Below are 27,828 nucleotides of genomic sequence, written 5' to 3' on the forward strand. Positions count from 1 at the left end.
CCACTCTGCTTTCTTTGTTCGTTAGAAGTGGTCTAGGCATGGTGGTGTCTGTCCTCTAGTAGAAGGCCTGGACACAGCCCATCCCAGGCAGGGTGAACTCACCATTGCAGGCCGGCATATCTTGCCTGGTATCCACTCCCTCAATTGCCCTATTTTTGGATGGTCATGGAAATGATTACTCCCTGCTTTTCACACAAAAAAAGACAAACATACACCCTCACAAACAAGCTGGCACGTACGTGGGCGGAACACCTGCAAGCACTCGAACGCTTGCACACTGGAGTGTGCACCAGCCTTCTCGCCACAGCCCTCGGAGCCTGCTTCTCCAACAGGATGTTCTTTGAATATAAGAAAAAAGATGCCAAGGATGCCACGAGGAGGATGGAGCAGGACCTGAAACCCCCGGGCTTCCTCCGTAGGAGGCTCTCTGCTCGGGTGGGCGGCCTGACGTGCACACTGCCTCTCCTGCCAGGCCACTGGTGGTGGTCCCTCCTGCGTCCTGGCTCCTCAGTGAACCTTTGTTCGTCTGTAGCCTGTTAGCTTTGGCTGCTGGCAGCCTGTGGGACCAGGCCCACATCCCAGGACCAGCCAATAGAGACTGCCCTTTTGAAGCAAGTGAATTGGACTTCTGGAAGAGTCATTCCTCTACTCACTCATTGAAACCACCTAATAACTGTGATCCTCATATCTGGATCTGCTGCCCAGAGTTGACTCATTCACAAGTTTATATCTCTTTTTGTGATGAATTGTCTTCCGCAGTTAACTAGAAGCCCTGGAATGTCTTGGACCTTACCTGGTCTTTTTTCCTTGTTTACTTTGAAAAAGTAATACAGTAGTCTCCCCTTCTCTGAGGGGGTGTGTTCTAAGACCCCAGTGGATGCCTGAAAGCTCAGATCGTACCGAACCCTGTATACACTCTATTTTTTCACATGTTAGCTATATACTTGTGATAAAACTTAATTTATAAGTGAGGCACAGTAAGAGATTAACAACAATAATAACACAGAGCAGTTATGACAATCTATTCACAAGTACACGGAGAGAAAATCTGGTTTTACCATAGATCTTAGCAACCTCAGCATATCAGTTTTTTTCTTGTTAAGTCAAGAACTTTCACGTTTTCACTTAATGAAAGCACTTTAAGGCTTCTCTTGGGGCATATCTGAATTGCCAGCCTCACTACTCTCATGCTTTGTGGCCATTATTAAGTAAAATAAGGGCTACCTGAACATAAGCACTGTGATACCACAACCATGGGTCTGACCACTGAGATGGCTCCTAAGTGACTTAGCAGATGGGTGGCAACTACCGTGTGGATCTGCTGGACAAAGGGACAAGTCATGTCCCAGGCGGGACAGAGTGTACGGCATGAGATTTCATGCTATTCCAAACAGTGCATGGTTTAGGATTTATAGATTGTTTATTTCTGCAACTTTCCATGTAATATTTTCAGACAGCGGTTGATCATGGGTAAACCATAATACCACAGAAAAGGGAGGAATGCTGTACATTCCAGTGTTATATTTCAACAATACAAAACGGTGACCAGTGAACACTCCTTCTCACTGGACCCCTTGCTTCTCCAGCTCATCTCTGCAAAGGGAAATCGCTGTGGCACTCTCACCCTTTTCTTATGTATCCATCCTGGCTGTCTTTTCTCCTCCCTCCTTTCCTATGTGTCTGTGTGGATATCTCTGAATATAAACGGTAGCCATACCGGGCCGGGTGTGGTGGCTCACGCCTGTAATCCCAGCACTTTGGGAGGCCAAGGTGGGCGGATCATGTGAGGCCAGGAGTTCGAGACCACCCTGGCCAACATGGCAAAACCCCGTCTCTACTAAAAATACAAAAATTTGCCAGGCGTGGTGGCACATGCCTGTAATCCCAGCTACTCAGGAGGCTGAGGCAGGAGAATTGCTTGAACCTGGGAGGCAGAGGTTGCAGTGAGCTGAGATGGCCACTGCACTCCAGCCTGGCGACAGAGCGAGACTGCATCTCAAAAAAAAATAGATAATAAAAATAAAAATAAAAAACAAATGGGCCGGGCGCGGTGGCTCACGCCTGTATTCCCAGCACTTTGGGAGGCCGAGGCGGGCAGATCACGAGGTCAGGAGATTGAGACCATCCTGGCTAACACGGTGAAACCCCGTCTCTACTAAAACTACAAAAAATTAGCTGGGCACGGTGGCGGGCACCTGTAGTCCCAGCTACTCCGGAGGCTGAGGAAGGAGAATGGCGTGAACCCGGGAGGTGGAGCTTGCAGTGAGCCAGGCTTGCACTCCAGCCTGGGTGACAGAGCGAGACTCCATCTCAAACAATAAAAACAAAACAAACAAACAAAAAAACAGAAAAAAGAAAAACAAATGGTAGCCATACCACATGTCTTGCGCCTTGGTTTCATTTTTGTTTTTGCACTTACTTAACAGTGCTTCTTGTAGGTCTTCCCTGTATGTTACCACATAGAAATGTGTTATTTTAAAAATTACCCCATAGTGTTCCACTGTGTAGATATGCCAGTTTTGACTGGTCCCCTGTGATGAATATCTAGGTTATTTTCAACCTTTTGCTGCTGCAAACAGTGCTGCAGTTTAATGTCCTTCTCTTCACGTCTTTGTGCCCATGTGAAATGAATCTGTCGAATCACTTCCTAGGAGGGGTCTTGTGGGCCACAGGGATGTGCAGTTACGATGTTGATGGGCAGTTGTCAGCTTGCCCTTCAGGAAGGATCACGATTGTTTTTGCCCATCATTCTATCCCCAGCACCAGCCCAGTGATAAGAACTCTTCTCCACCAGAGCTCTACACTGATTGGGAAATAAAACGGAGGAGTCACTTTGTAGCAGCGCTATTTGCCATAGCCGAAAGGTGGATACAACCTGTGTCCTACTGATGATGGATAAACTGAATGTGGTCCATCTATGCATGGAATATGATTCTGCCTTGAAAGTAATGAAGTTCTGAGAGTATTTTTTTCTTTCCCCCTCCCTCCCTTCTTTCCTTCCTCTCTCTTTCTCTCTTCCCTTCCTTCTTTCCTTCTCTTTCTTTTCTCTTTTCTTTTGAGACAGGGTCCTGCCCTGTCACCCAGGCTGGAGTGCAGTGGTAAAATAGTGGCTCACTGCAGCCTTGACCTCCTGGGCTAGAGCGATCCTCCCATCTCAGCCTCCTGAGTAGCTAGGACCACAGGCACATGCCACCAAGCCCAGCTAGTTTTCTAATTTTTTGTGGACATGGGGGTCTCACTATGTTACCCAGACCGGTCTCAAACTCCTGGGCTCAAGCAGTTCTCCTGCCTTGGCCCCTCAAAGTGCTAGGATTACAAGTGGGGAACTAGGTAATGGTGCTGGTTAGAAAACATTGTGAATGTTCTTAATGGCACTGGATCATCTACTTTAAAATGGTTAAAATGGTAAATTTTATATTTATTTTACTACAAGAAAAAGAGTCAGCAGATGTTGGCCAAAATATTAACTTTATTGTTGACCAAGCTGAGGATATGGCTTTTAAGAGAACCCCGGACTGACCTTCCACCCCTATCCCCTCTTCAGGAGCAGGGGCAGGAGGGAATGACCCCAGCCCAGGTTGTCCTGCAACCCTCACTGTGCCTGTCCTGCAGCCCTCACTGAGATGCCCCACTCTACCTGTCTGTCAGGGAGTAGGGAGGAAGCCAGGAGTGTTTTGCTAAGGGGTGTCCCTCTAAGAAGCACCAGGAATGGTGAAGAAATGTTGCCCCATGACAAACAAATATGGTTGAATGAACAAATGAATGGGCTCTACCACTGTTCTGAGACCTATAATGACAGCCCCAGAGCCCTCTGCATGCTTGCTTTTTTTTTTTTTTTTTGAGACGAAGTCTTGCTCTGTTGCCAGGCTGGAGTGCAGTGGTGCCATCTTGGCTCACTGCAACCTCCACCTCTCAGATTCAAGCGATTCCCCTGCCTCAGCCTCCTAAGTAGGTGGGCCTACAGGTGCGCATCACCACACCCAGCTAATTTTTGTATTTTTAGTAGAGATGGAGTTTCACCATGTTGGCCAAGATGGTCTTGATCTCTTGACCTCATGAACCACCTGCCTCGGCCTCCCAAAGTGCTGGGATTACAGGCGTGAGCCACTGCATCCAGCCTTTTTTTTTTTTTTTTTTAATTGAGGCAGAGTCTTGCTCTGTTGCCCAGGCTGGAGTGCATTGGCGAGGTCTCAGCCTCCTAAGTAGCTGGGATTACAGGCACATGCCACCATGCCTGGCTAATTTTGTATTTTTAGTAGAGACGGGGTTTCACCATGTTGGCCAGGCTGGTCTCAAACTCCTAACCCTCGTGATCTGTCCACCTCGGCCTCCCAAATTGCTGGGATTACAGGCGTGAGCCACCGTGCCCGGCCTCTGCCTGCTTTCTTTTGGAGAGAATGGTCTAAGCAGGAGTCAGGAGTTCGTCCCAGCCGGAACCAACAGAATTAGGGACCCCTGACCTTGCCATGCCCTGCCTGCCCTCTCTGCCCGCCCCTGTTCTTACTTCCAGGTTGGTCTGTGCATGTCTTGCAATTTAATTTCCTTCCATTCCAAAGCAGTCTCTTGCCAGACCTCTGAGGAATTCTTAGTTTGCTAGTTTCATCCAAGAAAAGTTTTGAGAGAGACCTTTGTTGTACTGTGAATTTCCTGTTTCACGTCAAGAACCTGCCTTCTAGGAAGGGCGGCCGTGGCAGGGTGGTGTAAAGATTGTTCTTCATGGAAAATTTATCATTCATTTAATAACTGCATATTTAAAACACCTCCCACATGCCAGACCCTGTGCTGGCGACCCTAGTTGATGGCCTTCCCACAGAGGGGGAGGAGAGGGCTAGCAAATGGGTGAGTGCAGTCGACCTTCACTTTTCTGATGGGCAGATGGCAGGGGCAGGTTCAGGAGGTGGAGGCCGGAGGAGAATTTCTTGTCTTCGGGGAAGCCAGTGGTCTCACAGAAATAGTCAGGACATGTTTCTGGTCTGCTTTAAAGAAGGAATGGGGCATAATCCAAGTTAGACTAAGAGGCAGCCCAGTCACCTTTGTCTGGATGATGTTGAGCTGGCAGCGTGAGTTAAAATGGAGTCTTGCTGTCTCCCAGGCTGGAGTGCAGTGGTGCGATCTCAGCTCACTGCAAACCCTGCCTCCCAGGTTCATGCCATTCTCCTGCCTCAGCCTCCTGAGTAGCTGGGACTACAGGCGCCCGCCGCCACACCTGGCTAATTTTTTGTATTTTTAGTAGAGACGGGGTTTCACCATGTCAGCCAGGATGGTCTTGATCTCCTGACCTCGTGATTTGCCTGCCTCGGCCTCCCAAAGTGCTGGGATTACAGGCGTGAGCCACTGCGCCCGGCCCTTGTTGTTGTTTTTTTTTTTTTTTTTTTTTTAAAGAGATGAGATCTTGTTATATTGCCCAGGCTGGTCTGGAACTCCTGAACTCAAGTGATCCTCCTGCCTCAGCCCTCTAAAGATCTGGGATTACAGGCGTGAGCCACTGCGCCTAGCCCCTTGTGGGACTTTTAGAGCAGCTTTTCCTGAGTACCCTGTGAAGAAGAGCCCCCATGGATGTCTTTGTAGGAAATGTCCCCGCTCCCCTCCTTGAAGATTGACGGTGCATAGCCTAACAGCTCTGCCAGGCCCATCAGGAGAGAAATCTATACAAGCCTGCCCAGGGTTTCTGGACGTGAGTCGTCGAGGGCGTCCCTTCCTTTCGTAACAACTGAAGCATTCATTACCGCCTTGCCACCTTCTGAGGCATCACAGAACTTCACGTGTTGCCTCCTCCGATCTTGACTTGAAATTGCCATGGGGGTGCGGGCGGTGAACCCTTTCTGCCCGTGGCTGGTTTAAGTTTGGATTTTGAGTTGGACGCCCTTCTTTGTGTTTGTTGAGTGCCACCTGTTGGCCATAGAGATATTACAGAAACTCGGGGTGGAGGGGTCATGCCAGTTGGGAGTTCTGATCTCCGTGTTGCTGCTGAAGTCTGACTGTGTTTGATGTAAACACCAAAGAAAAGGGAAACATTTCAGCTCACAGAGAGGAAGAACAGGGGACCCTCAACTAAACCTTCTAGCCTGTAAGGCTAAATTTCCCTGCGTATTGCCGCTCCCCTCATTGTATGTGATTAAAACCCTCTGCCCTCCAGGTTTGCTGCTACCCCCTGCCTTCAGATTCCCTTTTTTGGTTGGTTATTTTTGTTTGTTTGTTTGTTTTTTGAGACAGGATCTTGCTCTTTCACTTAGGCTGGAGTGCAGTGGTGCCATCATGGCTCACTGCAACCTCAAACACCTGGGCTCAAGCGCTCCTCCTGCCTCAGTCTCCCCAGTAGCTGGGACTACAGACGCACCACCATGCCCGGTTCACACATTGAGGGCTTTTCACTGCCTCGATCAGGCTGAGTTCTGCTCACTGGGGCCACCACAGGCCAGGCAGAAGGGAACTGCGTGGGCTTTGTCTCCTCTCGGCTGAGCTGGCTTTCCTTATCCCCTAGGCCTTTGCTTAAACACCACTTCCTCCAGAAAGCCTCCCCTCACTGCTCTGGCCAGGTTGGTTATCCACCTTGTGCCCACAGCCATCTGCCCTTCAGGACGCTGAGCATGCAGGCATGACGTGTGCCCCACCAAAGACATGTTGCATGAGGGGAACCTCCCCGCCTCAGCTGTCCCCCACCTTCAGTCCTCAGCTCTTCACAGTGCAGAGTGGGTGAGGCTTCTGCAGCTACGTGGATCCCACCCTCAGGGCTGGCCTGGCACTTGGAGCTGACTTCTGCCCAGGTCTCTGTTCCTGGTGTTGGCAGAGGGCACCGGTGTTACCTTTTCCACCTGTGGAGGAAGAGGAACCACACGGCAATGTGGCAAACATAAGAGAAAGAACTTTAGGGCGGGGGTTGTTAAAAACATCATGCCCTTCGATCTATGCACCTACTGTGTATCCACGAAAATCAAAACTAAATTTTTTTAAATTATGCTTTTTGCCGGGCACAATGTTGCATACCTGTAATCCCAGCACTTTTGGAGGCTGAGGCAGGAGGATCACTTGAGGTCAGGAGTTCAAAACCAGCCTGGCCAACATGGTGAAACCCTGTCTCTCCTAAAAATACAAAAATTAGGCCAGGTGTGGTGGCCCATGCCTGTAATCCCAGCACTTTGGGAGGCCGAGGCGGGCAGATCAGCTGAGGTTGGGAGTTCCAGACCAGCCTGACCAACATGATGAAATCCCATCTCTACTAAAAATACAAAATTAGCTGGGTGTGGTGGCGCATGCCTGTAATCCCGACTATTCGGGAGGCTGAGGCAGGAAAATCACTTGAACCCGGGAGGCAGAGGTTGCCGTGAGCTGAGATCGCGCCACTGCACTCCAGCCTGGGCAACAAGAGCGAAACTCTGTCTCAAAAAACAAACAAACAAAAAAATTAGGCTGATGTGGTGGTGGGCACCTGTAGTCCCAGCTACTCGGTTGGCTGAGTCAGGCAAATCTCTTGAACCCGGGAGGCGGAGGTTCAAGTGAGTCAAGATCTCACCACTGCACTCCAGCCTGGGCAACAGAGTGAGATTCTATCTCAAAAAAAAAAAAAAAAATTATGCCTTTCAGTAATAACTTAACTCTAGATCATTGAGATGGTTATTAATATCTTTGTGTTTGCTTTAGGGGTTTACCAGTTGTGTGTGTGTCTAAGCATGCATGTGTGTATTTTACTGTACACAAGTGTGCTTTCATTTAGTCCTTATTAACACACTCTGGAGGAGGGGATGTCATTCTGATTTTACCCAGAGCACTGCTGTGGTAGGCAGCAGGTACGCCATGACATAGCGGTGGCTGTCCAGTGCCGTAGCTGCCTGCTGTACTGCCAGTGAGGCCAGGCCATCAGCATGGAGGTGGGTTAGACGAGCCTTTGAACTGGGGAGAGAAGGAAGGAAGAAGGCGTGTGACTGCTCTGAGTCCCTAATCCATTGCACAGAAGCTGCTGCTGTCCGCGTGTCTCTTGTGTGATGAGAGGATGCACTGTGACATTTTTCTGGGGGTGTCATAACCTTCTGGCCTGTATTGCCCAAAGCCTGGGATCCTTGGGGGTTTGGGTGGGGATAGGCATAAGGGTGCTGCCGGGGGCACAGCCAGGGCATCTGCCTTCCAGGGCAGGTTCCAGGTTCACGGAATGGTTGTTGCTCAGGCGCTTCCTGTGAAGGCTGCAACTATTGTTGGCAAATTTTGGCTTGCCACGTGGCCTTTCTCAGTAGGACTGGAGAAGGGGCAGGACTATGGCCTGTGTCAGATCAAACCTCCACAGCCCCACTGTGATATGGGCTAGAAATAGTGCCTTGCCCGGCCGGGCGCGGTGGCTCAAGCCTGTAATCCCAGCACTTTGGGAGGCCGAGACGGGTGGATCACGAGGTCAGGAGATCGAGACCATCCTGGCTAACACGGTGAAACCCCGTCTCTACTAAAAAATGCAAAATACTAGCCGGGCGAGGTGGTGGGCGCCTGTAGTCCCAGCTACTCGGGAGGCTGAGGCAGGAGAATGGCGTAAACCCAGGAGGCGGAGCTTGCAGTGAGCTGAGATCCGGCCACTGCACTCCAGCCTGGGCGACAGAGCGAGACTCCGTCTCAAAAAAAAAAAAAAAAAAAAAAAAAAAAAAAATAGTGCCTTGCCCATCTCAAGCCATCTGAAAAAGAGAAACCCTATGCCGGCTGCCCAGAGATGGCTCCTGGTCTAGCACTTGGAAAACTGAGCTGCCCAAGACGGCTCTGCCACCACGGAGGCTGGATTTACAAGTGCTCTTGACATATAATGAAGAATTGTTAATTGAGCCCCTACTATGTGCCAAGCCACCTAACAGTCTTCCCTAGAGGAGCTGCAGTGTCAACAAGGAAAGTCACGTGTGTGCAGATACTGCTACATAAGAGCTCCCGTGAGACCGTCCCAGAGTGGAGGAGAGCAGAGGGACCCAGAAGGAATAGGCAGCAGGCTGGGAAGGCCAGGCTGGCTCAGAGGAGGTGGTGTCGGGGGCAGCATCTTGAAGGATTAGAAGGTGACTGAGTGGAGGGTCATCATGAGTGAGGACCATGTCAGAGGTTCTGGGAGGCAGGAGGGGCCCTGCCCTGCAGGCGCTCAGGCCAGTGGGATGCTCAGGTACTTGGATTGTGAATGCCTCGTCGGGGCTGGTGGCAAAGCAGGCGGGCCACGACCAGGTCACAGGAGCCTGGGTTTCACTCTGTGGTCAACAGATTTCTTTTAATTTTTAGTTATGGAAAATTTGTAGGATATGCCAAAGTAGATGGAAGAATGTGGTGAACCCCACATGCTGCCGCCGCGCGCACCAATCGCTACCCCTGCGGCCAGTCCTGCCCTCCACACCCTGACAGCATCCCCGCCACGCCCTGCCCTGTGTGGCTCTGAAGAAATCCCCCAGTGACCTGAATTCCATGAAGCCTGGTGTCTGGCTGGGGGTGGGTCAGTCAGGAGTTTGGTCCTGGAATGATTGGGTGGCACTTTGTAGTTTCACTTCAATTTCAGAGTAATCACTGAGTCTCCCTGCTTTGCCTTGCCTTTCAGTGGGAAGTTGGTGTCTCCAAAGTGGAAGAATTTCAAGGGTCTGAAGCTACAGTGGAGAGACAAGATCCGGCTCAATAATGCCATCTGGCGGGCCTGGTACATGCAGTGTAAGTGCCGCCCAGCCTGGGCGCCGGTGGTGGTCAGAGCTTCATGGCCTGGAGGCCTGGGCACCCAGGGGCTAGAGTCTGCTCCTGGGACCTGGTGTTTCTAGCAGAAGTTCAGTCTGTGCAGACAGGAAGCCCAAGCCAAGTCCTAGGGGAGTGGACATTTACTGGCTATCAGGCCCAGCAGAGGGTTGGCATCTGAAGAGTCAGGGAGCAGGTCTAGGAAAACTCAGGCACTGGCCTTCTCTCTCCAGCCCGGGTGTCGTGGACCTGGCAGCTTCTTCGGGAGATGAGTGTGCTGGGGCAGGCTTGTATTGGGCTGGCCTTTCTCTGAGTAGCCACACTGCCTTTCTGGCTGAGGCGATTCCTTTATTCCCCTGAAATCTCCTTTTCCTAGGGAAGGAGAAGGAAAGGGTACCTGGGAATATGGTCCGCCCTGGGGGAGGGGTGCGGCAGACAGGCTGGGGCTCCCTCAGGGGTCTGGATCATGGTAAGACTCTCACCCTCTCTCTGCTCAGATCTGGAGAAGCGCAAGAATCCTGTGTGTCACTTTGTGACGCCCCTAGATGGCTCTGTGGACGTAGACGAGCACCGCCGGCCGGAGGTACTTGGCAGTGACCAAGGGTGGTTGAGAATGGAAACATACCAGCACCTTACCAGGAGCGGCTCACCGTGGGCTAGTCCTGCAGGAGAGGCTGCGGAGGGGAGTAGAGGGGCCAGGCCTGGGAGCTGGTGGCCTCTGGCAACCCCAGGCTGCAGAGCCTCCCCCTTCTCAGAGGGATTGGCCCAGGGACTGAGGGGGTTAATATCTTTTCTGTTAATTTTAAAGTGTGTGTCTATGTGTGATTATACATCCACAGGAAGTATCTAGAAAAATATACAGAAGTGTCTTTATTAAGAGACTTCAGGAACCTCTGGGGAGTAGGATTAGGGTTGCCAGATGAGGGGGAGATGTTTTCTTCACTGCATACTCTTCTGCGTTGCTTTAATTTTGTCTAGGCATGTCTCACTGTTAACGATAAAGGGGGAATTTAGAAGGTAAGCTAATGAAAGACAGTTTTGAGACAGTCAGGTATAATCTGGTATTAGACAGTATCAAGGGATATCATTTTGTTAGGTATGGCAATATTGTAATCAGTTCTTTTTAACAGAAAAGCATCTTCGCTGTCGCTGTCGCTGTCGGGGACACACACAGTGTTTGTAGGTGAGGTGATTTGGGCCTTGAGATCAGAAAGTGAGGCAGCCCCGGGCGCTGGGGCTCCTTACCTCTAGAGCTCGGAGGCTGTCATGCCAGGCATCCACACTGGCATCACGCAAAGGTTGGATGAGAGGCTCCTGGAGGGCACATTCCACCTGAAACTTCCTGGAACTGACTGTTCATTTTTGCTCTTTGAATGTGGCAGAGGCTGTGGGGAAGGAGCATTTATGGGGGGCTTGGGAGTTTCTGCAGCGTTCCCCTGCTGCTTCCTCTGCTGGAGCGTTTTGCTTTCACCCTGTCCTCCTGGTCAGAGCCTCAGAACCGTGCCCCCAAGGCCTTTGGCTACCTTAGGTCTTGAGATGAAAGCGCATTGTTAGCTAGAGGGCCTGCTGTGGCACAGAAGAATTGGGACGTACTTTCTGAGTGATGTGGTAGCCACCGTGGGGTTTCCAGCTGGATTGCCTGAGGCCTGATTGTAGTGCCGGATACTTCTCGGTATACCAGTTGAGCTTTACTGATCAAGCAGAGCCCCCTCTTTTCACTCTGGCCTCTGTCCCTGTCCTAGGCCATCACCACGGAAGGGAAGTACTGGAAGAGCCGCATCGAGATTGTGATCCGGGAGTATCACAAGTGGAGAACCTACTTCAAGAAAAGGGTATCTGGCTGGAGTGTTCAGGCAGCCCGCCTAGGGAGGGAGCCGGCAGAGTCCCTGGTTCAGAGCCCTGGCCAAGGCTATAGGCTCCACAGCCGCCCCACCTGGATGTGGAGCATCAAGCAGTAAATCTGGGGCCCAGTGTGCCAGACTAGCCCAGGCGATGGCCTGCCTCAGTCAGGTCATCTTTGCTCTCAGTTTCCCCATCTGTGCTTTGGGTGGGAGTCTTCCTTGTGCAGGCATCGGCCTGGAGATTGTGTGAGCAGGACCCCTGCCTGCCTCCCCAAGAGTTCTGTATATTCTAGAGCCCTTGGGCCCTCCTAGGGCCATTGGTGACCGCCGTGTCCTGTCCCTTTGCCCACAGCTACAGCAGCACAAGGATGAGGACCTCTCCAGCCTGGTCCAGGTGGGTGAGCCTGGGAGCTCTGAGGACCTCCACTTTGACACGGGACAGCAGGGACTTCGGTGGCCCACCGGGGAGACCTGCAAAAGGTGGCAGGCCATGGGCCCTCCCTGGAGTCTCAGGAATGGCTCAAGAAGCAGTCCAGCTCTCTCTCCTGGGTGGGCTGGAGGGAGCCACTCTCCGAATGCCTCCACCCTACTGCCTCACTTCCACGGAGCAGCCCTGTGACGAATTTCCCCAGGTGACAGGTGTGGGAATTCTTCGTCCTACTGTTACTCTTTGACGCTTCCTCCCCCATGTTGGTGTTGTGTTAGGACGATGACATGCTATATTGGCACAAGCACGGGGATGGATGGAAGACCCCTGTCCCCATGGAGGAGGACCCCCTGCTGGACACAGACATGCTCATGTCGGAATTCAGCGACACCCTCTTCTCCACGCTTTCTTCACACCAGCCGGTGGCCTGGCCCAATCCCCGGGAAATAGGTAACCCAAACCAGGGCCTTGGGCTTTGAACAGCCAGCCGCTTCCTTCTCTGCCAGGCCTCCTCTGGGCCAGGGTTCCTTCAGGGCCGTCTCTGAGCTGCTGCGCATCACGGTTGGGGGCAGGCAGTAAAAGGAAGGGAATGATGGCTGGCCTCATTTGACATCCAGGCTGCACGTACCGAGTGGGTGGGTCTGCAGAGTGGGCCTACTGGGCAGCTGCCATTCCCATAGTGCCATGGTGGGAGGATAGCAGCAGGGTCTAGTCTGAGTCATTGGCACATTTCAGATGCTGTTCCCTTCACGGGGGACATGTGCCATGCCTAAGCCAAGGCAGCCGGGCCGTGACTCATACTAAAGAAAATCGGAAGCACTCCCGGGTGTGAGCCCTCACCTTGGTGGCATTCAGTCTTCCAGTTAACCCCTCAGGGAAGAGCCCTAAGATTGAAAATGAGAACAGTGTTGGGGGAAGTCTCTGTTCTCTGTTGAGCTCTTCACAGCTTCCTGGGGTGTCCATTCCCTGAGACTCAATTTTACCTTCCTGCCAAAAACACTTTCCTGCCTTCTGAGGGTTCGAAATGGCCACAAACCCACGAGAAGGTAGAAATCCCAGCCAGCTCCTTGGAAGACTCTAGAATGTGAGCAGGGCCAGGAAGGTCTGTTCCAGGCCTTTTTTACGTTCCTGCAACATTGTCTGAGAAGACAAAATGGTTCCTCTCTCTGTGATTCTTGCAGCACATCTGGGAAACGCAGACATGATCCAGCCGGGACTGATTCCTTTGCAGCCTAACCTGGACTTCATGGACACCTTCGAGCCTTTCCAGGGTGAGGACCAGAGGCAGACAGCGCGTGGCTGCCTGCATCTCCCCCAGCCCAGCACAGAGCAGATCGCTGCCTTCCTTTAAGAGCGAGACTTGTTAGAATGGGCAAGGGGGTGAGCACAGAATTTTTTTTAAAAAACTGAACTGTTTTTTGTAGTAACTGCAAGGTCTGGGAAGCTTTTCTGGGACATTGTTCAGCAAGGAAATTGGTCCTGGGTTTAGCCGTGACTGTAAGCAGTTCTCCCTCGAAGCAGCAGAGGGCGCTGAAAACACGGTCAGCTCCCTGCCAAGGCCCTGCAGTTAGATGGGTCCTTGAGCCCCTGCTGTTGTGAGAGCAGCAGAAACGCCAGACCTGGGAGTGTTTCAGAGCCCAGGATAGTTGCCAACATGTGTGGTTCCAACCAGAGCCCCCTTTCTACAGAAAAAAAAGGTGTCTCTAAGGGTAATGCCTCTGGCCATGGCACCCCATGGGCCATCCGTGGGCTTCAGGGGTTTAGTCCTTGATTTGTTTGAGTCTTTTTTTTTTTTTTTAGAGACAGAGTCTTGCGCTGTCACCCAGGCTAGAATGCAGTGGCTCAATCATGGTTCACTGCAGCCCTGAACTCCTTGGCTCAAGTGATCCTCCCACCTCAGCCTCCTGAGTACCTGAGTGGTTCACTGCAGCCCTGAACCACGGGCTCAAGTGATCCATCCTCCTCAGCCTCCTGAGCACCTGGGACTACAGGCACACACAACCACACCCAGTTCATTTCTTCATTTTTTGTAAAGATGGGGTCTCCTGTGTTGCCCAGGTGGTCCTCCTGCCTCTGCTTCCCAAGCCATCACACCTAGCCTGTTTTAGTCTTTGTTATTTTGAGACAGAGCCTGGCTCTGTAGCCCAGGCTGGAGTACAGTGGCAAGAACACAGCTCACTGCACCCTCTAACTCCTGGGTACTCCTGGGTTTAAGCGATCCTCCTGCCTCAGCCTCCCGTGTAGTTGGGACCACTGGTGGCACCAACCAGGCATGGTGGTTGGCACCATTTTTTGTTTGTTTTTTGAGATGGGAGTCTCACTCTGTCGTCAGGCTGGAGTGCAGTGGTGCAATCTTGGCTCATTGCAACCTCTGCTTCCTGGGTTCAAGCCATTCTCCTGCCTCAACCTTCTGAGTAACTGGGACTACAGGCATGTGCCACCACGCCCGGCTAATTTTTGTATTTTTAGTAGAGATGGGGTTTCACCATGTTGGCCAGGGTGGTCTCGATCTCTTGACCTCATGATCTGCCCACCTTGGCCTCCCAAAGTGCTGGGATTATAGGCATGAGCCACCATGCCTGGCCCTGTTTGAGTCTTGATTCCAGCAAATGCTGGGCACACTGAGCTCAGAAGACCCCTGCTGTTGTTTTTCAGACCTCTTCTCTTCTAGCCGCTCCATTTTTGGCTCCATGCTACCTGCATCTGCCTCAGCACCTATACCAGATCCCAACAACCCACCTGCACAGGTAGAGGAAGCTGGGGGATGGGTGGGGGAAGGGGCTGGCAAGCACAGGGCTACTCATCAAAGGTTTGCTGCCGGAGCAAGTCTAATGACATAGCCACACAGTCACCAGCAAAGCGCCAAGCGGTGCTAGACCAGTGCTAATGTGCAGAGGCACGATTCCAGCCCTCTGACAGCATCCTTCAGCACCCATGGGGTGGGAGACTCTGTCGGTCCAGGTGTGCTCCTGCCTGAGTGCCTGGTAACCTATGTGCAGCTAGCTCTGCTCTGACTAATTAACATGGAATTAGCTAGACAGAGAAGAAAAGCAATGATTACTAATAAAAATAACTTCTATATATTTCTTTCACGTTTTACTAAGCAATCCAAAAAGTTGCTTACAAGTGCTTGGGCTACAGAGCTCAGCGAGGTATCATTCTTTGTCCTTATGGAGCCCTCATGCTTATGCCCATGACCAGTTATATACTAGTAAGCTGGCATCATCTTCAAACAGGCTCCAGGAAGAATTTCTACTGCAGAGACTGGGATCTGAACCATTCCTCGTAGCTTTTCTCATTTAGGAAGAGGTGGCCTGATGACCAGTTGACACGTGAAATTGTCCTCGGGGAGCCCTGAGCAGCTGCAGTCCAGGCTGCCTCTGCTCAGTAACAGAAGATGGCAGAGACTTTGGGAGACTCTGCAGGACTCCAGAAACAAGATATTCCCAGGCTGCTAGCCAGCTGTGTGAGGGCCGTTGCCTTATCTGAGCTCTGAATTACTTAGTTTTTAATGGAAACAAGACCCCCGCAGACACGCAGGGAAACACAAATCCCTGTCCCCAGATCAGCAGCCGTGGGCATAGAGACATGGCCTTTGTCCCTCTGTCCTAGCACCTGGCCGGTGTAGTTGGACTTGGCAGTGTGCAGCGCTAGAAAGGAATTGTCTGACCCCAGTGTTGCTTCCTGGTTCCTCTCTTCCTTTTTCAGGAGAGCGTCCTGCAGACCACCGCCCTCCCCACCGTGAGCCTGCCTGACAGCCTCATCGTGCCCCCTACCGCCCCGCCCCTGGCTCACGTGGACGGGCAGTGCTGTGAACACACCTCCCGGGCTGAGGACCCGTTTATCCAGCCCACGGACTTCGGTCCATCAGAGGCACCACTGAGTGTCCCGCAGCCCTTCCTCCCCGTCTTCACCATGCCCCTGCTGTCTCCCAGCCCCGCCCCACCACCCGTCTCCCCTGTGTTACCGTTAGTTCCTCCTCCTGCCACTGCCCTGAAACCCCCAGCTCCACCCACCTTCCACCAGCCACAGAAGTTTGCTGGAGTCAGCAAAGTGCCGTCTGTCATCACCCATACGGCCTCCGCCACCCTCACCCATGACGCCTCCGCCACCACCTTCAGCCAGAGTCAGGGCCTTGTGATCACCACCCGTCACCCTGCCCCGTCAGTGGCCCCCTGTGGACTGGCACTGTCTCCTGTCCCCCGGCCTCCCCAGCCACGGTTAACTTTTGTGCACCCCAAACCTGTATCCTTGACTGGGGGCAGGCCTAAGCAGCCCCACAAAATAGTGCCTGCTCCCAAACCAGAGCCCGTGTCCTTGGTGTTGAAGAACACCTGCATTGCCCCAGGTGAGCCAGGTGGGGGAACTCAGTGTGGGGCTCCCCCCGACCCAGAGCAGAGGGATGTTTTCCCATCCCAAAGGCTTTCAAACTTGTGACCACCACCCCAACCCTGGTGTGCACGTGTGCGCACATGCACACACAACCACTTAAATGAAACAAAAGTGGCATTAAATAATACATGTCCATGATCTAGTCCATTTTCTATGCTCTATCTTTTTTTGGTTTTTTGTTTGTTTTTTTTTTTTTTTTTGAGACAGAGTCTTGCTCTGTCACCCAGGCTGGAGTGCAGTGGCATAATCTTGGCTCACTGCAACCTCCCCGTCCCGGGTTCAAGCGATTCTCCTGCCTCAGCCTCCCGAGTAGCTGGTATTACAGGTGTGTGCCACCATACTCGGCTAGTTTTTGTTTGTTTGTTTTTTGAGACAGAGTCTCACTCTGTCGCCCAGCTCTAGTGCAGTGGTGTGATCTTGACTCACTGCAACCTCCGTCTCCCGGGTTCAAGCGATTCTACTGCCTCAGCCTCCTGAGTAGCTGGGATTATAGACACCCATCACTACGTCCAGCTAATTTTTTGTATTTTTAGTAGAGACAGGGCTTCACCAGGTTGGCCAGGCTGGTCTTGAACTCCTGACCTTGTGATTCACCCTCCTTGGCCTCCCAAAGCGCTGGGATTACAGGCATGAGCTACCACGCCCAGTCTATTTTTTTTATTTTTAGTAGAGATGAGGTTTCATCATGTTGGCCAGACTGGTCTCGAACTCCTGATCTCAGGTGATCTGCCCACCTCGGCCTCCCAAAGTGCTAGGATTACAGGTGTGAGCCACCGCACCCAGTCTCTATTCTCTTTTTTTTTTCTTTTTTTTTTTTTGAGATAGAGTTTCACTGTTGTCGCCCTGACTGGAGTGCAATGCTGCAATCTTGGCTCACTGCAACCTCCACCTCCCGGATTCAAGTGATTGTCCTATCTCAGCCTCCTAAGTAGCTGGGATTATAGGCATGTGCCGCCACACCTGGCTACTTTTGTGTTTTTAGTAGAGACGGGGTTTCACCATGTTGGCCAGGCTGATCTCAAACTCCTGACCTCAGGTGATCCGCCCACCTCAGCCTCCCAAAATGCTGGGATTACAGGTGTGAGCCACAGCACCCAGCCTCTCTATCTTTTTTTAAAGTTAGTCACAACCTGCAGTGTGAAAACACATGGTCCTGGTTATCTCTTTACTGGGTCTATAACATATCTCCTTCAAGAAGTCACACAAAGTTTTAGGTGCCTTGGTGGCTTCGTCTTCTTGTCCCCTGCGATTGGAAACAAGCTGTCTCACTGACAGAGAGGCAGCCTCTGCAGGGTGGGCCAAGCCCTGTGGTCCAGGGCTGCACCTGAACCTCCTCCTTGTCCTGACAGCTGCCTTTTCAGGCCAGCCACAAGCAGTGATCATGACGTCAGGGCCTCTGAAGAGAGAAGGGATGTTGGCCTCCACGGTGTCCCAGTCCAACGTGGTTATCGCACCTGCTGCCATCGCCAGGGTGAGGAGGGCCCTGGACAGGCCCGCAGTGTCCTTCTCACGTGGAGCACCCTGTTCTTGGGCAGCCCTCACCTGAGACGACGGGTGTGCCGCCCTGCTGTGCATCAGCGGTCGGGGGTGACCTCTCTCTCATGTCACTGCAGGCTCCTGGGGTCCCGGAGTTCCACAGCAGCATCCTGGTGACAGATCTCGGCCATGGCACGAACAGCCCGCCCGCCCCCATCTCCCGGCTCTTCCCGAGCACAGCGCAAGACCCGCTGGGGAAGGGCGAGCAGGTCCAGCTGCATGGGGGCAGCCCCCAGGTCACTGTCACAGGGCCCAGTGAGTGTTCACTCAGCAGGATGGTTGGGACATCACAAGGGAAGTAACTGGGCCTGCTGTGGATCATGGGAGGCGCTTCCTGGGTCCTCAGGACGGAGCCTGGGCTTAGGACACACAGTGAGGTCTTGTAAACCTGCCGATAACACAGTCTGGGAACATGCTCTGTGGGTGGCAGGATGACCTGTGGTGGCACTGGCAGGGCGAAAAGTAGTGGGCATGTGGCAGCGTAGGTGACCAGTGTGCTCAGGGAGTCCCTGCTGATTGCCCACGAAGGCCTGGCACTAGCTGCTGTTCTCACCCAGAGAAGGGATTGAGGAGCCCTGGGGTTCCTGTCTCTGGGAACTTCAGCCTGGGGTTGCTGTGGCCACAGAAGCCACCCAGCCTCATCTGGGCACCAACATGGCCTTCCCCAGCAGGTCTCAATCTCAGCACTACAGGTCTGTGCCCCATGCCCACTCTTGGGCCATCCAGGGGTGAGACAGTCAGAGCAGGACTGATTTTGCCCAGGGACATCTGAGGAGCCAGCAGGCCAGGTCAGGGATGAATGGTTTGCCTGAGGCTGTGCTGCTGGTAGAGGGTGTAAGCAGATGGGGCCCCTTCCCTCAAATGCCTGCCGTGCCAGGAAGGGAAATGGAAATGGCCTCTTTTCTTAAATAAAAGCATGGTGTAGGCCGGGTGCGGTAGCTCATGCCTGTACGCCCAACACTGGGAGGCTAAAGCAAGTGGATCACTTGAGGTCAGGAGTTCAAGACCAGCCCGACCAACATGGCAAAAAATAAAAATATTTTTGTCCCTACCAGATAATAATAATGATTATAATAATAATAACAGGGCGTAGTGGCATGCATCTGTAGTCCCAGCTACTCAGGAGACAGAGATGGGAGAATCACTTGAACCCAGGAGGTGGAGGTTGAAGTGAGCTGAGATGGAGTCACTGCACTCCAGCCTGGACGACAGAGCGAGACTCTGTTTTAAACAAACAAAAGCATGGTGTAGCTGCTCCTGGAACTCTGTGAGCGAAGAATTGTCTTCCTCCTCAGGAAGACACGAATGAGGGAGGGTCTCTGACTTAGCGGGCTCGGCCAGCAGGGGCCTTTTCCAAGGACAGGCTTTGGAGAATATGGACTCTTCAGTCTGGAAAGACAGAAACACAGGAGAGTTGGGAGTTAGGCCCCTCAAATAATCGAGGGAGAGGTTAGGGCCAACCATTCATTGCCTTGGTCTCCGGAGTCTCAGAACACAGAACTTAGAGCCTGCTGTACAGCCTCACGGGGAGTTTGGGGAAAATAATCCGACAGAGAGGAAAGGAAGCTGAGGCATTTGTTACAGTGAAGCGGGATGGGCCAAGAAGGCCGAGTCCACCTGGGGCCAAGCGCGGTCACTCACTCCTCTAATCCCAGCACTTTGGGAGGCTGAGGCAGGTGGATCGCTTGAGCCCAGGAGATTGAGACCAGCCTGGACAATATAGTGAGACCTTGGCCCTATAAACAATGTTTTTTAATTTAAAAATATAATAATAATAAGGAGCCCACCTGCGAAATATCTCCTAAAGTGACACCAGTGACTGGAACACGTCACACAGGGTTGCTCCATCGTGTTCTGTGTGGGTTAAGGGTGTTTTTGTTGTTGTTATTAATTTAAAATTTCTGGGGAGTGAATAAGAAAAATCTAAGGAAGCATGTGTGTGCAGTTTAAAGAACCAAGTACAGCACGTGGGTAGCAGCGAGCACCTCATAACCCTGCAGAGACCCTGGACTGCCTCTTGGTGGCTTTGAGGGGCCAGGGCTCCATCCCTCAGAGGAGTCTGTCCTTACCAGGTCGGGACTGCCCAAACTCAGGGCAGGCCTCTCCATGTGCATCGGAGCAGAGCCCCAGTCCTCAGTCTCCCCAGAACAACTGCTCAGGGAAATCCGACCCCAAAAATGTGGCTGCATTAAAGGTACCGCATGTCTCTCTCGGGTCTTGGTTCCCTTGGGAGGAGGGGAGAGGAGTGCAGAAGGACATCAAGGAGCTGTGTCTGTCTGGAATGGAGACCTCAGACCCAGCCAGAGCTGCCCAGGCAGGGGTGGATCAGAAATGGGCTTCTCCTTGCCCCATCCCACGAACCAGCCCTGTGGGGACGGTGGGCCCGCTGGAGGCTTCTGGGTGGGCCCCAAGCCCGGGAACCAATGCTGAGTCCACGTAGTGTGGCAGGTACCGCATCAGTTGCAGGAAGGGTGTGGCCACCACCAAGGCTGGGCTGGGGGAGGAGGCAGGGCTGGGTGGGGAAGGCGGGGCTTGCAGCACATGGGATGCACCGTGCAGCCCCGCGGTTCCCAGCCCTGGCTGTGCTCCATTCTGCGGAGCAGGTTTTGTAGGGTTCCCCGTCTTGTCCCCGCGGCTCCTCATTGGAGCCTTCAGCTTCTTGTCATGCCCTCCTCCCACGTAGCTCTCTAGCCCTGGCCCTTGGGCATCCAGCATCAGCGTAGTGGGTAAGGAGGGGTGGGCAGTGTGCCTGTCTCAGTGACCAGCAGGTTCTCCAGCAGAACCGTCAGATGAAGCACATCTCAGCTGAGCAGAAAAGGCGCTTCAACATCAAGATGTGCTTCGACATGCTCAACAGCCTCATCTCCAACAATTCCAAGCTGGTGAGTTGCCAAGAGTGTGGGCCGTGGCAGGGCAGGGGAGCTGGCAAGACATGCTCCCTGCATGGTCATTGCTGGTGGCAGGCCTGCTGGCTGTGGGTGCCGCCTCCAGCCACCTGCCACTTCTGCAGACCAGTCACGCCATCACACTGCAGAAGACCGTGGAGTACATCACCAAGCTGCAGCAGGAGAGGGGCCAGATGCAGGAGGAGGCCCGGCGGCTGCGGGAGGAGATCGAGGAGCTCAATGCCACCATCATGTGAGCTTCTGGGCCTTGGGGCTCCAACCAGGCACCCCAACCCCATGCAGGGCCTGCCTCAGAGGTGGTGAGACCCTGTGGCCTCGTCACTGGTCGATGCCTCTTTGCTGCAGTAGTTCTGCTCTTTGTCGCCCTCCTACCACAGACCTCTCTTCTCTGTGCCTGGCTGCAGCACGGCACTGGGCCAGCCCGTCCATCTTGTGTCCCAAGGTCCTTATTGGCCACTGGCTGCTCCACAGCTCCCACGGCTCCTGTCATTTCAGCTCCTGCCAGCAGCTGCTCCCTGCCACGGGAGTCCCCGTCACCCGGCGCCAGTTTGATCACATGAGAGACATGTTTGATGAATACGTGAAAAGCCGGACCTTGCAGAATTGGAAGTTCTGGATCGTATCTTTGGGTTTTCTTTTTGCTCTTCCCTGCCCTCAGCCAATGCACTGAAGCCACAGACCTTGGCACTGTAGTTACTTTAGAAAGACTCTTTAAATGCCTGTCACCAAGCTCCTTACGACAGGCAGTGCTAGTGTCTATCTCGGGGGAGAGTGGTCCAGCCTGGCCTGCTGTGTGGGCTGGAGCTGCTGATGGGGCTTCAGGGTGCTTTGCAGGAAGGGCTAAGGAGGCAGAACGGTGGGCTTCGCTCTCTAGGTCCTTAAGAAATCAGGACAATGCTAGAGCCACTTGCAGAAGGTGCAGGGGAAGGAGGAGTGGTCCCACAAAGCCTGGCAGCCAGCTTGGTCCTTGAAGCCACAGGGAGGGTGAGTGACACACCTGCTGTGACAGGCGGAAACCAGGACTCCCTCCACCGAGTGGCAGAGCCCAGTCTGAAGCCTGACAGAGCATGTCCACCTCTGTCCACCTCTGGGGACTCTTGGGCCAAGGCCACCCTGAACTTGGCCTTCCAGGTGGCAGCATGGCTCTTACGGGGAGTGGTTCCTGCCTGGTCACTCCCCACCCTGCCACTGCTCTGCCTCTGAGTAAACAGCACATGTGTTGGGTGGGCCGTGGCATTGAGGCTTGGGTCTGACAGAGGTGACAGTCGTGTGGGAGGAGAGAATCCCAGTTGCAGCTGTCTGGCAGGGCAGGCACAGCACCTGTGTGTGCAGGAAGCGTCAGGTGTTTTTGTTTGTTATCTTTTTTCCCCCTGAGACAGGGTCTCACTCTGTCACCCAAGCTGGAGTGTAGTGGTGCAGTCACAGCTCACTGCAGCCTTCACCTTCCCAGACTCAAGTGATCCTCCTGCCTCAGCCTCCTGAGTAGCTGGAACTACAGGCTCATGCCACTATGCCCGGCTAATTTTTGTATTTTTAATGGAGATGGGGTTTCACCATGTTGGCCAGGCTGGCCTCGAACTCCTGACCTCAGGTGATCCCCCCCCCCCCATCTTGGCCTCCCAAAGTGCTGGGATTATTAGGTGTGAGCCACCATGCCCGGCCATAAGAGGCAGTTTTTAAATGAACAGGTGACAGCCTCCAGCTCTGATTCCCTGTGTTGCTGTTTTACTGCCTGCCCTGGTCCTGATCCCTGTCATTAATAGAGCTGGGTGGCATCTGGAATGAATTGGAGCCTCTTTGATGAAATGGCACACTCCCTATCATCAGGCTGGGGTGGGGGAACTGTGGGCGCCGTCCTGATCAAAGTCCAAGAGGAAATCAGCCTCGGGCCTTCACTAAGATGGTCTAGGAGACTGGCATGCATTTTTGCATTTAACACAGAAGGCAAACACCACTTTCAGGCAGATGGCTCCTGCCTTTATTTATTATTATTTTTGAGAACAGAGTCTTGCTCTGTCACCCAGGCTGGGGTGCAGTGGCACAATCTCGGCTCACTGCAACCTCCGCTTCCTGAGTTCAAGTGATTCTCCTGCCTCAGCCTCCCAAGTAGCTGGGATTATAGGCACCCACCACCACGCCCGACTAATTTTTGTATTATTAGTAGAGACGGGGTTTCACCAAGTTGGCCAGGCTAGTCTCAAACTCCTGACCTCAAGTGATCCACCCACTTCAGCCTCTCAAAGTGCTGGGATTACAGGCGTGAGCCACCGTGCCCGGTTGGCTTCTGCCTTTCCACCTGTTCTGTGCTTCTGATGTTCCTGCCCCTGTATGTAAGAACCATTTTGATCACGTGGTTGTGCTAGGACCTGTTCCAGACTAGAGACCTTCTGTGTCCCTGCCCCCTGCCCGCTTGGTGTTCGGCCCTGTTGTCCAGATACAGTTAGAGCAGAGTGTTTTCGTGAAGTGGAAGACATACCTTGCCTAGAGATCTCTCCCCCTTTTCCCCAGTGATCCATTATCTGTGGCCAGGTGCTTTCCAGCTCCGGGGGAAAGGAGTAGGCCAGCCCGGCCACCTTCAGGTCTGCAGTCCCCAGCCCCTCTCTGTGCCTGCCTTTTCTTTAACCACACACTGCAGTTCAGCATAATTATCAAGCCGCTGTTTGAGTCATTCAAGGGCATGGTGTCCACCAGCAGCCTGGAGGAGCTGCACCGGACGGCGCTGTCCTGGCTGGACCAGCACTGCTCCCTGCCCATCCTCAGGCCAAGTGAGTGGGGCAGTGCCAGGGTGGGGGGCTTCATGCTAGTCTTAGAGGGAGGACGGCCCCAGGCTGAGAACAGTGTTTGCCAGACTCCACTGCAGGCAACCAGGTGGGGCCGGGGCAGGGGCACAATGCTGTCCAGGAGGCCCTCAGTTAGGAGCACCCAGTGGGGGCGGGAGACTCCTGCCCTCCCATGTCTCCCAGCCTGCTCAGACCCAGCTTGCATGGATTGAGTGCCCACTATTTGCCAGGCCCTGTATCAGGTGCCTTCAGGTGTGTTTTCTTATGTAATTCTTTTTTTTCTTTTTTTTTTTTTTTTGAGACGGAGTCTTGCTCTGTCACCCAGGCTGGAGTGCAGTGGCCGGATCTCAGCTCACTGCAAGCTCCGCCTCCCGGGTTTATGCCATTCTCCTGCCTCAGCCTCCCGAGTAGCTGGGACTACAGGCGCCCGCCACCTCGCCCGGCTAGTTTTTTGTGTTTTTTAGTAGAGACGGGGTTTCACGGTGTTAGCCAGGATGGTCTCGATCTCCTGACCTCGTGATCCGCCCATCTCGGCCTCCCAAAGTGCTGGGATTACAGGCTTGAGCCACCGCGCCCGGCCCTCTTATGTAATTCTTATAATAACAAGCAAAGATGATCCTGTATGTTAAGGTTATAGAAGCTTAATATCAGAACAGCTGGCAGCCCCGTGGCACCAGGAACAGCATAGGATGCTCCGCCTACAGCAGCTCCTGCTAGGATTTGGGGAGGCTTCTGGAGGCAGAGGGGTGAGTGCCCAGGTCTCAGTGTAGGGCCCCAGCACTCCTCCCTGCAGTCCAGAGCGGCTGCCACTTGCCCCATGTCTGAGCATTCCCACATGGGTTGTAGGTACGAAAGCAGGTGTGTGGTGTGTAGTGGTTCTGTGTCACTGCCCGTGTCTGACCCTTTCTGTCTTGCAGTGGTGTTGAACACGCTGCGGCAGCTGAGCACCTCCACCTCCATCCTCACAGACCCGGCACAGCTGCCAGAGCAGGCATCCAACGCCGTCACCAGGATCGGCAAAAGATTGGGAGAGTCCTAGCTGCTTAGCTGGCATGCAGCCGCATGAGATGCCAGGAGACCCTTCCCTGCTCATGGAGAGTGGGCTGCGCCCCCNGTGCCCAGGTCTCAGTGTAGGGCCCCAGCACTCCTCCCTGCAGTCCAGAGCGGCTGCCACTTGCCCCATGTCTGAGCATTCCCACATGGGTTGTAGGTACGAAAGCAGGTGTGTGGTGTGTAGTGGTTCTGTGTCACTGCCCGTGTCTGACCCTTTCTGTCTTGCAGTGGTGTTGAACACGCTGCGGCAGCTGAGCACCTCCACCTCCATCCTCACAGACCCGGCACAGCTGCCAGAGCAGGCATCCAACGCCGTCACCAGGATCGGCAAAAGATTGGGAGAGTCCTAGCTGCTTAGCTGGCATGCAGCCGCATGAGATGCCAGGAGACCCTTCCCTGCTCATGGAGAGTGGGCTGCGCCCCCCCAGCCCTTCCTGACGCTCAGCCTTGGGGCCTCTCTCCAACTCTACTGGCCCACCGTGGTGTCGGGAGGCCATGCTCAGGTCTGAAGCAGGTTCGGGGCCTGCTGACAGCAATAGCCCGCCTTTGGGAACCCCTTGCTGTGAACTCTCACTCAGTGACCTCATTCACCAACCTTTTCTGCCCTTGGGGCAGCCCAGACAAAAGGGAAGTGCTGGCCGTGCTGGTCCTGCCCTGCTGGTGGCCTGCCAGGCCCGGCGCCGGTGAGCGGAAGCGATGGGATGAGGGTGACAGGGCCTGCTCCTGTCCTGAGGTCCAGCCTTGTCCCTCCTGCCACGTCCTGTCCACATGCATGCCTCTGCCTGATGCTCTGCTCCACTCTCTGGCCTGCCCGTGGGGCAGTCAGAAGGCATCTTTCTTTCTCCCCTCAACTCTTGACAATGCCTGGCCCTTGTGGATGGACTTGGGCTTCTATTCAGGCTTATGCATGGCAGGCTGCCAGGCGGAAGTGCCTTCTTCACAGAGCCTCCAGGACACATGTGTGCAGAAAGGTGGATGTGGGACACACAGGACCAGAATAGAAGTGTGTGATGCACAGTGGCTGCTCTGGCTGACAGGCCCTGCTGGGCGTGTTTCATCTGTCCCCTTTTAGCTCCACCTGACGTTGCAGGATCCACAGGGACTCAGCCTGGGACTTTCTCGGATGTCAGCTCACCACCATGGCCCTTCTGCCATTCTTCTCTACTTGTCTCCAGCTGCAGCTGTTGACAGGTCAAGCGTGTCCAGTGGGAGCTTAGAACCCTGAAGTTCTAGTGTCTGAAAGATCAGACTCCACGTCCTGCTGTCAACCCTGTCATCTTGTCTGATGTCTTTCAGCTGGGTTCCCCAAACCAGGACAGTTCTCGGACCAAGGATGCCCCCACACTCAAAAGTCGGTCCTGTCTTGTGTTTGGAGAAGGAAACAATGTTGGCGGGCAGCACTCTGCGGTGGTCAGCCCTCAGAGCTGTCTCTAGGCATCTCTCAGATCCAACAGCAAAGAATCTACCCAGATCAGGGCTGGGTGGAGGCGTGGCTGGGCTGGGGGCCATTTTGAGCGTGCAGCGGGAGGTTGGCCCAGCCTCAGTCCTTGCCCTTCTCTGGCTACCTCTGCAGGGAGCTGCAGGGGCAGGCACTCTCTCCAGCACTCAGGAAGCCCGGCCGAGGGTACCTCCTCGTGGAAAGAACGCACTTTAAAGCTCTGCTGAGGAGTTCGGAGCCCAGGCTTTCAGGCGACCTCTGCCCTCTCTGCCTCTCTTCACCCTCCCTCTCTGCCTGCAGGGCCTGGGAAGGGCTTTGAGGGAGCCTGGGAGCCGTGTGAAGAGGGTCACACTAGGCTGTCCCCAAAGTTTAGATCCAGTTGGAGGTTCTCCTTGGCTCCTGCAGGCCTGCAGGGGTCTCTCCCCAGTTCAGGCCTCCGGCCAACCGCCTGCCCCCTTATCTGTGCTTCAGCCTTGCACAAAAGCAGCTTGGTGACACCACTCAGCCACTCAGAGCATGTGTTTACAGGCTTTCCAGATCACCTTCCTTTGGGGTAAACATAAGATGAGGCTGGGCTGGTCCTTGGAATTTCCCCTGGGAAATGGTAATAGACTCCATCCTTGACCCAGGGATAAGCATGAAGGCATTGTCCCAAAGGCAGAGGCCACAGTGGTAGGAATTCCACCAAGGCCAGAAGGGAAAAAGGAAGAGGCCACCGTGTCCAGCTGTGTGGGCCCTGGGGAGGGTCGTGAGTGCAGCCCGTCTCCACTTCCGTGCCTTTGTAAAACGTGTAGATAACCGCAGTGGTTGGCTGAGCCAAGAACTCTCCTAAGTCAGTGGCTTTCTCCCCACCTGGGGATTCATTCTTTTTAAACTCCGTGGGATATAAAATTGGCCTCCTGCTGCTTCGGCCTACCTCTCCCTCTGCTGACTTAATGTCATGATTCTGTTTCTTCAGGTATTTAAGGCTGTTAGGTTGTGTGAGCCTTGAAGGGTGTGTGTGTGTGTGTGTGTGTGTGTGTGTCCCAGCGACTGTCCACTGTCCAGGAGACGCGTGTCTTTGTATTGGAGATATTTCTGTAACTCATTCTCTTGGTGCTCACGATTGCCATGGCCATGGGGCCACAGTGCCGTATCTCTGCTGCAGACATGATTGTTTCTTGTTCTAGAGGTTTTCTTGTTTTCAAATCTTGCCTGATGAATTCAGCCAGACCAAGGGGCCTAGATTTGACCTCTGTCCTGGGCTCCTGGGCCAGGTGCAGGGACATCTGAGGCCATTCTGGCCGCCTCCAGTGGGTGCTGACCTCAGGGTGGGCTTTGTTTACACTCATTTTCACCCTGATTCTTGCCCCCACTTTCATAAAAGAAATTTCAAAATGCTGACGCTTTGGAGAGTAAGAAAATCAGTCTTGGCTGGGTGCAGTGGCTCAAGCCTGTAATCCCAGCACTTTGGGAGGCCGAGACGAGCACGAGGTCAGGAGATCGAGACCGTCCTGGCTAACACAGTGAAACCTCGTCTCTACTAAAATACAAAACTAGCCAGGTGAGGTGGCGGGCGCCTGTAGTCCCAGCTACTCAGGAGGCTGAGGCAGGAGAATGGCGTAAACCCGGGAGGCGGAGCTTGCAGTGAGCTGAGATCCGGCCACTGCACTCCAGCCCGGGTGACAGAGCGAGACTCTGCCTCAAAAAAAAAAAAAAAAAGAAAATCAATCTTGGCTGGGCGCGGTGGCTCCTGCCTGTGATCCCAGCACTTTGGGAGGCTGAAGCTGGAGGATCACTTGAGCTCAGG

General features: G+C 53.6%; 1 protein-coding gene across 1 annotated transcript in view; it reads left to right on the forward strand.

Annotated features, from left to right (window-relative positions):
• MLXIP (MLX interacting protein) overlaps positions 1-27,562 on the forward strand; it is a 67,100-nt gene extending 39,538 nt beyond the window's left edge. The window contains exons 2-18 of the mRNA XM_017864001.1: positions 9,542-9,648; positions 10,164-10,249; positions 11,409-11,498; positions 11,860-11,901; positions 12,213-12,384; positions 13,116-13,205; positions 14,590-14,681; positions 15,643-16,282; positions 17,676-17,797; positions 17,940-18,117; positions 19,935-20,056; positions 20,631-20,744; positions 20,873-21,000; positions 21,264-21,387; positions 23,404-23,533; positions 24,466-24,627; positions 24,992-27,562. Of these exons, the coding sequence (XP_017719490.1) occupies positions 9,542-9,648; positions 10,164-10,249; positions 11,409-11,498; positions 11,860-11,901; positions 12,213-12,384; positions 13,116-13,205; positions 14,590-14,681; positions 15,643-16,282; positions 17,676-17,797; positions 17,940-18,117; positions 19,935-20,056; positions 20,631-20,744; positions 20,873-21,000; positions 21,264-21,387; positions 23,404-23,533; positions 24,466-24,587 (2,359 nt within the window). The 3' untranslated portion in view covers positions 24,588-24,627; positions 24,992-27,562. The remainder of the gene's footprint in view (positions 1-9,541; positions 9,649-10,163; positions 10,250-11,408; positions 11,499-11,859; positions 11,902-12,212; positions 12,385-13,115; positions 13,206-14,589; positions 14,682-15,642; positions 16,283-17,675; positions 17,798-17,939; positions 18,118-19,934; positions 20,057-20,630; positions 20,745-20,872; positions 21,001-21,263; positions 21,388-23,403; positions 23,534-24,465; positions 24,628-24,991) is intronic.
• The last annotated feature ends 266 nt before the right edge of the window (positions 27,563-27,828 follow it).

This window comes from Rhinopithecus bieti, unplaced genomic scaffold (genome assembly GCF_001698545.2).
Source record: "Rhinopithecus bieti isolate Rb0 unplaced genomic scaffold, ASM169854v2 scaffold_74595, whole genome shotgun sequence".
In the NCBI taxonomy this organism is placed as follows: Eukaryota; Metazoa; Chordata; class Mammalia; order Primates; family Cercopithecidae; genus Rhinopithecus; species Rhinopithecus bieti.